The sequence below is a fragment of the Bos grunniens genome, chromosome 18 (assembly GCF_055505025.1).
Source record: "Bos grunniens cultivar Pamir isolate PY7600 chromosome 18, Bosgru_T2T1.0, whole genome shotgun sequence".
In the NCBI taxonomy this organism is placed as follows: domain Eukaryota; kingdom Metazoa; phylum Chordata; class Mammalia; order Artiodactyla; family Bovidae; genus Bos; species Bos grunniens.
The window spans coordinates 25,375,575-25,384,444 of record NC_141182.1 but is presented as its reverse complement, the minus strand read 5'-3'; the positions used below and the strand labels follow the sequence as shown (position 1 = coordinate 25,384,444).

The window sequence follows — 8,870 nt, the reverse complement described above, 5'->3', positions numbered from 1 at the left end:
CCATTGAATCAGTGAAGCCATCCAACCATCTCATCCTTTGTTGTCCCCTTCTCCTCCTGCCCTCAATCTTTCCCAGCCCCAGGGTCTTTTCCAATGAGTCTCTTTGCATCAGGTGGCTAAAGTACTGGAGCTTCAGCATCAGTCTTTTCAATGAATATTCAGGGTTGATTTCCTTCAGGATGACTGGTTTGATCTCCTTGCTGTCCAAGGGACTCTCAAGAGTCTCCTCTAATACCATAGATCAAAAGCATCGATTCTTTGGTGCTCAGTCTTCTTTATGGTCCAGCTCTCACATCCATACATGACTACTAGAAAAACCACAGCTTTGACTATATGGACCTCTGTCAGCAAAATAATATCTCTAGCTTTTTAATAATGCTGTCTAGGTTAGTCATAGCTTTTCTTCCACAGAACAACGGTCTCCTTGGAAGAGAAGAGACACCTAAGCCCCTCTAAAGGTGGCACATGATGACATAAGTTCCTGAGTGGACAGAGAGAGAGTTCTAGTAAGTTTTTTTTTTTTTAAATCAGAAAGCCTATTTCCTAATGGAAAGCTACAGCAGGCTTGGCTGCTTTTTTTCTGAGTGGAAAAGGATAAAAAAAAAAAAACCCATCTGCCTTTCTTGTTCACTTTTCATAATTTCATCTTTTGATTTGTCCACTTGCTTTTTCTCACCCAGACTGATCAGTGGGGTCTTCATCAAGTGCTTCCAACATGCCTGGCCTGTGACGGGCAGTCCCATTTATAAAAAGAGCAAGAAGGGTAAGCAAGGCCAGGAGAGTCAGTGTTTAAGGAAGCCTTTGGCTTGAAAGACCAAAGCTCTGATAACTTGATGGCAGCAGCAATAGTACACAAGGGACTGGTTCATTTAGAAAGATGGTTTATGCAAAACACCTCAACTTCTACTCATGGTACAAAAGTATTTAATAAGTGCCATGTCGGTACAGAAAAACACACAGCCTGTAGCTCATCCTTTAAAACCAAAAGAGTCAACTGGTAGAGATTCCTATTTTTACTTTAAAAATAAAAACAAAAAACTAAGTACACATTGGGAATTGAACTACTACATTTTTTCTTTCACTCATGTTTTCCGGCCAGTAATGTTCTATCCAACACTATAATAAGACAATGTACTGAATCTAAGCAGTATGACCAGTAAAGCTGTTTGCTATCTCCTACTCGTGCTAAGCTAGACCATGGAATACTATCTTGGTAGGGTTATTTTGACAGCGAAAAAGGAAGTGCAGAGCCCCTACCCCAAACCTAAGGAGCTGATTTACACAGAAAGGGTTTTAAGCAAACCTGCACAAATACGAACATGCTCTAAGAAAAGGATATATTTTAGACTACTTCCAGCATACATTCATTGGCACCCAGTAAATGGACCACCAAGGTAGAAAGCATTTTAGCTTTCATAGCACTAACAGCTAAAAAGCACACAGCATATAATACTTTGATCTTGAAGTGGGTAATCATGGAAGTTCCAAGATTGTATCCACTAGGTTAGCCTGAGTATTCATCTATAAAAATAGTTTTTCAAACACACGTAAACGAGGGTTATGGAAACAATGGGACCACATCTGGACTTGTAGAAGACAGTGATACAAAGACTGTGCATGTAAGACTAGGAATTGATTTTCCCATGTTAGCTTTTAGGTAAAGGAAATCTCTGTAAGTTGATTCCTACTAGCTGTGATGGTAGGATTTTCAGAAATCTTGAGATGGGCAGCTAGCTGCAGTTAACCCCTAAATAAATCCTCCCAGTCAAAACCCCCACTGAGGCTGTAGGACTCAAAACTGTGATCCATATAAAGAGCTGTGAATGCACGAAAAGCCTCCTGGGATATGTAAGGCCTGCTGGGCCAAGAAGAGTTGATGATGGCGAATTTTCCCAACATGGACACCCCGACATGAAGGCTGGGGACAGGCATCCCAGGTAGAATGCTGGACTTGGGTGTGCTGCAGGACCAGACTCTGAAGCCTCAGAGAGGGGTCTACTAAGGGAGGAGTACTAGGGTTACCAGAAACAAGAATGTCTTGTCCCAGGAAGGTCAGGTAATTATCTTCTGACCCATCAACACTTAACATTAATGAAGAGTTGCAGAAGAGTCAGTCTTTCCAAGATGTATTCTTCTGACATCATTAGCCAAAGCCTCTCCCAGTCTATTGAGCTGGTGACGTCCAAAAGAGCCCAGAGCCTGAAGTGGGACCTAGGGCCGCAGATTGTTCTGGGAGGCTGGCACAGAAGATGATTTGCAGAGTGAAGTCACCACTAAACCACTGCTCAAGTCCAGTCCCCGGCCTTCTTTTTCCTACAAGAGAATATCACAACTTTAAGAGGCAAGGGACAGAAGAAAGTCCTTTCTAGCTCTGACTGGGGAGGGAGATGCTTAGGGTGGGAGGGCGGGCCACCAGGGAGCACACAGGAAGAGGGAGGATGTGATTTTGCATTTTTGTTCAGCACTGGTCACTCAAAAAATGTACCTCTCAGGGTGCACTGGACCCTGGAGGTCCAGTGGTTAAGCCCCACTGCAGGTAGCATGGGTTTGATCCCTCATTGGGAGAAGTAAGATCCTGTGTGCCAAGCAGCAAGGCCAAAACAAAACAAAAAACACCTCTCTTCAATGAAAAATATTTCCTTCTCCTATTAAGATCCTGCGTTACAAGAAAGGCAAGGCAATTAAGACTTGTTTTTTGGCTTTGTCCTTTTGATTATACAGGGACCCTGTAAGATGCCTGGGACCTTTGGTTTCACCAAAACTATGAGAGTGTAATTCTTCATAAGCGCCCCGGGCCCCGGCCAGTGGGGGACAGCAGCTGCTCTGCTGGCACGTTGCTCGCTGTCTGGCTGACACTGGCCAGTCCTACAGCGGGGCGCACAGAGGGTGGTTTGTGCCTGACAGGTCCACTTGGAATTTTCTAAGTGGTTCACTGTAGCATAACAGACAAGAAGGACTTACTGCTCGGTAGTCCAGAAACATTTCTTTAAAAGCCAGGAAATCCGTAAATGTGAGCAGCATGTCAAAAATGTCACCAGCCACTTCATCTTTATGGTGCCTGCGAAGGAAAAGGGTGGTTGCTTCATGAACAATTGATGACACAGACCATCTCCTTGAGATTTCCTTCAAAGGTATGGAGGGCCTCCCACCCAGGACCTAACCACCAAGTGCTCTGCAGCTTGATGTTCAAGCACTAGGGGGGAAAAAAAGGAGGAAGGTCTATGAATTTTCAGAGTTGAGGAGGAGCAAGGTACCAAGAGGTTAAAAAAAGTCAACTTCAACTCACTGTAAAGTTGTAGTGAAAGCCGCCATGTTAAATCCAGGAATCCGCTCCAACAGCTGTTCTTCTATATACTTTTCTACCAAAGAAATCTGTAACAGTAAAACTTCTTTTCAGAAAGCCTGTTCTCCAGCCATTTGCAAACATTTCTGTGTGCCTGGCTCCCAGCTGAGAGCTGGGGGCACCAGAGAGAACCCAAACCCAGCTCCTCTCTTCAGTGAGCTCATCCCACCCCTGCCCTCCGCCCTCCAGGGGAGAGGTGTACGCAGGTAATTACACTGCAACAAGAGGAATGCTCCCAGATGGATAGGGTTAGAGAGCAGAAGGGCTCCCACCCGCCATGGCATGAAATGAAGAGTGGAGTAAGTGGGGGCTTTTCTGCCTGGGTAGATAGAATCTGTGGAAAGAAACAGATGAAAAAGCATACAGTGAAAGGCAGTCATGGATCTGTTACAAGCGGAGGCTTGGCTTAAGAAACTTTAACCAACTCTGCCGTACTTTTGCATTCAAGGAATTAAGTCCTGGAGGCTCAAACTTCTCAGACAGAGGAGATCCTAACAGGAGGCTGCACAGGGCCTTGGCATATACAAAGACCCAAGGGTCCAGAGCCAAGGTTCCTGGGTTATAGTTTGGTTTTGCCACCAACTGGTTTTCACTTTTATCTAACTGTCATGCACACTTGATTGAATTACGTAGTAAGAAAAAATAGTGTGTGAAAGCTGAAAGGTCAAAAGTATGTAAGTGCAAGGTATGGTGAACCCATATACTGTAACTGAAAGCAGGATTATGATAAAGTCAACCATGTTTTTAAAATAGACGAGATTATTAACTATTTGGAAAACAGCCCCAAGAACTATGCAGAGGAAAACAATAGGTAATGAAGACTAAACCCAATTCTAATTAGACTTCCTAGCAGGGTGCTGGTGGCAGATTCTAAAAATTGAGCAGATTTCAACATTATTTGATCCTAAATTCATATTTTAAAGAAATCCTAAATTCGTATTTCAAAGAAATCCTAATCTCCAGTAAGAATAATAGGAACCCACTTACATATTCATTAAAAATAGGTGTGTACGTGAGCTTATTCTCTTCCGTGTCTTCAAACTCCTGGTAGTACTTGTCCATGAAATTCCTCTGTAATAACTGGAACTCATCATCTGAATCGCAATAGGAAACATATATTCTTTTTAACATGTAGGAATTAAATGGCAGCAGAAAAGTGAAAGTGAACTCACGTCCAACTCTTTGAGACCCCATGGACTGTAGCCTACCAGGCTCCTCTGTCCATGGGATTTTCCAGGCAAGAGTACTGGAGTGGATTGCCATTTCCTTCTCCAGGGGATCTTCCCAACCCAGGGCTCGAACCCGGGTCACCCGCATGGTAGACAGACGCTTTACCGTCTGAGCCACCAGGGAAGTCTTCTTTCTAAATGGCCAACCTTTAGGAGTGGGAAAGCTGAAGGTGTTAAGGGTAAAGTTCCGTGGTATTAAGAGCCTTCACACTGTGTGCAACCACCGCCACCACCCTCTAGTCCAGTTTAAACACAGCCAGACAGGGCAGGGTGGCTTAGGAACTCCACAAACCGTTCTCTTAAATTCAGCTGCAGTGGTAGAAACAGTGTAGTGATTAGATGGATGGGCTCTGATAGAGGCTAGACTACCAGAGTTTAAATTCCACCTCAGCCACTAACAATGGGTAACCTTGGGCAGGTTAATTTCTCTCAGTCCCAGTTTCTTCAACTTCAGAGTACCTATCATAAAAGATTGCTAGGTGGCATTTAGATGAGGAGTCACGTACAGTGACTGAGTCATAGCAAACACTTATTAGGGTTTAGGGAATTTCAACAACCAAATAGAATATCATTTCCAAAACAAAAGGAATGCTTCACAAATGGCCTAGACTTAGGAATAAATGCCCTGGGCTTACAGAAAGTTCATTTCCCTCACTGCACACAGGGTTCTTGTAGAGGCCAAAAGAACTCCAGGTATTCCTCAGCATTCACCAGGAATCCTCTGATCGACATGGGACCTTAATGGTGTATCTTCATCTGTATTTAGGAGTTAAGGTCATGAACCTTTATAGGACCCAAAGGTACAAAACTGAGTCAAGTGATTTTCACTAAACAAGACTAACAAATACAGCTAATAACACTAAACAACAGTGTTCTTTTCCTTATTCTCAGCAAACTTAAAGTCACCCATACGAGAGATTTTTTTCAAGTTTTTCTCTCCCACACATTTTGTCTTAAATGACAGATGCCTGTTACCACTTATTACTTAGCAGGACCTATGGATGCCAAAGTGAAAGTTGCTCAGTTGTGTCTGACTCTTTGCGAGCTCATGGACTATACAGTCCATGGAATTCTCCAGGGCAGTATACTGGAGTGGGTAGCCTTTCCCTTCGCCAGGGGATCTTCCCAACCCAGGGATCGAACCCAGGTCTCCCGCATTGCAGGTAGATTCATTACCAGCTGAGCCACCAGGGAAGCCCAAATGAATCCACAAATAGGAACTCAGGACCTAGGAAAATATGGAACCAGCTGAAGCATGACACCTTGTTCCTCATGGGCACGTGTGCTATGGTTACCTATTACACTGCTCTATGTCACAAAAATATTAAGACTCAAGACTACAAACCGCTCTTACTCTCTGAAATAAAGTAGTTAATATTTGCTGAAGTTTTGCCATGAGCCCCATAACTCCAAGGTACTCTGTTACCTGAATGAGTCCCTTCTGGGGACTGAATCTATGGTAATCAATTATTTTCAGGAGAAGGGGCTGTATGCCTTTAAGGCAAACAACAGGACGGCTTCCTTCGTATTTCAGCATGCCACTTTCAACATTATATGCAGCATGATGTTTTCTCTCTTTTTAAAAATTAACTCTCCAAGTGGATTTTCAATGTCGTTATAAGCAAGAGTCTAAAAACTAAAGAGCCGGAGTAGGGAAGCTTACCCATGATAATGTCCTCTAAATATCCAACCACAGCATCAAATTCTGCATCAGAGGCGGAAGAGCTGAAAAATAGACCTGGATTAGATACTGTTTCAGCTTAATTCCTCTCCCCCCACCCAAATGTACTCTGGCCCTTTTCAAATGAATTCTCCATCACCCAGCTTAAACAATTAAGAATGATTTACTGTTTAATCTAGCAGTTGCACACTGAAGAAAACACATTTTACACACCTGTGACATCGAAGTTTAATGTAGTGGATCTACTTTCAGAAAACTGATGGGACACAAGGAGTCACGAAGGGACAAATAAAAGGGGTCAAGGCTCACATCAGACATCTTAAGGCTCCTCACATTTATTTCCTGTGGGTTCTACTCACCGCATCTTCACTATCACCCCACATCAATCTACTTGTGGGCGGGCGTAAACCTGGTGCGGTCAACACACAGGCCGGGGTGGGGAGGGACAAATTAGAGTCCCTGGGGATGGTGGTGTGGTAGTGGTGGAGGGTCTTCTGACCCGCGGTCGGGCTTCAGCCGCTCAAACCCACCAGGTTTTGCTGACGACTAAGGACTGGAGACCGGGGGATTGTGACAGAGGCGTGTATCATCGCGCAACACCACGCTGCGCTCCTGTCCTCCGCGCCTGAAACCCCGCTGTTGCCGCAGAGGCAGTCTACCGCGGGAACTTGGGTGGGGTGGGTAGGGGGGAGTCTTGTTTCCCACCCCCACTGAGGGCACTGGTTTCGCAGGGCGGAGGCCTAAGCCAAGCGCCAGCAGCCCCGGCCTTCAGCCTCCCGGGCTCGGGCGGCGTGACTCACAAGGACAGCGCGAAGCTCTCTTCCTCTAGGGCGTCCATCGTCGCCGCCGCATCCACTGGGCGTCGGGGAGCGGACCCGTTCGCCTTCTACCTTTGCCTGCGGCCCGGGCGCAGCCTCTGCTTTGCACCGCAGAGCTGCAACCGGCATCCGCGAGGCCTCGCCGCCGAGGCCACAGCCGGCTCACGGCCTAGCCGGTTAGAGCCTGCACGCGACGCCCCAGCTTCAGGCTCCCCGGCTGCGGCCACACGCCGGCCGGGCCCCCCAACCCTACCAGGCCTAGCTTAACTCGCCCCTACCGCCGCTGGGTCCGGCGTCAGTTACCACGCCCCGCCTCCCGTCACCATGGCCACCGCGACCCTTCCGCCTCCTCGGGGCTCCTAGCAACCAATCGCAGGCCTGCGTTACGCAAAACCAGGGGCGGGACAAAGATAGGGAAAGGAAGTGAGGCAAAGGGATAGAGGATAGCGAGAGGAAACTGGGCCGCATCCAGCAGGTCAGGGACTCACTATCGTAAACTCACGCTGTCGGACGATTAAAGCCAAGATGTACCCAATGCGAAGAGAAAGGAATGGAAGCCCAGAGAGAGCCTCTATTTCCCCACTTGCTACTTGGGAATGAATTACAAGATTTAAGAAGATTGAGTCATTCAAATTGGTTTTAAGAGCACTGTAAATCGAAAATCTTTTCAGAGTCAATCCCTTAGCTTTTGAGCCAGATAGTGCAGACATTTGATTTTCGAGACAGTTGCTCCCTCTCGTGGAACTACCACGAGACAGCTACCAAAGCCAACCCCACAGCAAGAAGTGGATGTCCTGTAATTTACATCATGAACATTCACATCAAAAAGATTATTTGGCAGTAACTCGTTTCTTGGGTAACTAGGCAAGATTAACGTTGACAGAACCACTTTGAGCAACGCAATCAGGTGACTTTGCTCCAGGATAAGCCCCCTCCAAAACTGCCCAGTTTTACAAAAGGGTACCCTATACCTGTTCTCTGATTGGATCACTAGACATTGTGTCTTTTCGGTTGCATTTTATTTTTTGGCCAAATGTGTGGTACATTTTAGATATGGTTCATGTTTGATCTGTGGGTCAGATGGCCAGCCTGAATGGGCAGATATCTTTAAATGAACGTAAAATATCTATCAGTGGGGTGTGGAACTAAACTCGTTACCATGACACAGTTGTATCTAGGGTGAGATCAGTTCTCAGAGGTACTATCTCTGTTTAGTACCAAGTAGAAGGCAGGCATTCAGAAAGGTTTGGTAAATAACCAGACCGAGTTAATACATAGGATCAGAGCAGAGAAGGAAACTTGATTCCATCTGTTCTGGTTATCTAATGCTGTTACTCAGAGAAGGCAATGGCACCCCACTCCAGTACTCTTGCCTGGAAAATCCCATGGATGGAGGAGCCTGGTGGGCTGCAGTCCATGGGGTTGCTAAGAGTCGGACAGGACTGAGGGACTTCACTTTCACGCACTGGAGAAGGAAATGGCAACTCATTCCAGTGTTCTTGCCTGGAGAATCCCAGGGACAGGGGAGCCTGGTGGACTGCCATCTATGGGGTCGCATAGAGTCGGACACGACTGAAGCGGTTTAGCAGCAAAGCTGTTACTAGCCACCCAAAACTTCCTGGCTAAAAAAAAAAAAAAAAAAATTATTTTGCTCAGTAATCTGTAACCTGGACAGGACTTGGTAGGGACAGTCCGTTTCTGTTCTACTTGGAATCAGTTGGGGGTAGCTGGAATGGGGCTAGAGAACCTCCTCCAAGAAGCTTACTCAAGTTAGTATTAGCTGGAACAGCTCAGTTGTT

At 46.0% G+C, this 8,870-nt stretch overlaps 1 protein-coding gene across 1 annotated transcript; it reads right to left on the bottom strand.

Annotated features, from left to right (window-relative positions):
* Positions 1–907: 907 nt before the first annotated feature.
* Positions 908–7,386, bottom strand: ARL2BP (ARF like GTPase 2 binding protein). The gene is made up of 6 exons (XM_086350800.1): positions 7,054–7,386; positions 6,236–6,297; positions 4,331–4,437; positions 3,287–3,372; positions 2,962–3,058; positions 908–2,313 (listed from the first exon to the last, which is right to left on the bottom strand). The coding sequence occupies exons 1-6, from the start codon at positions 7,089–7,091 to the stop codon at positions 2,212–2,214; spliced, it is 492 nt and encodes a 163-aa protein (XP_086206926.1). The 5' UTR covers positions 7,092–7,386; the 3' UTR covers positions 908–2,211.
* Between the last annotated feature and the right edge of the window lie 1,484 nt (positions 7,387–8,870).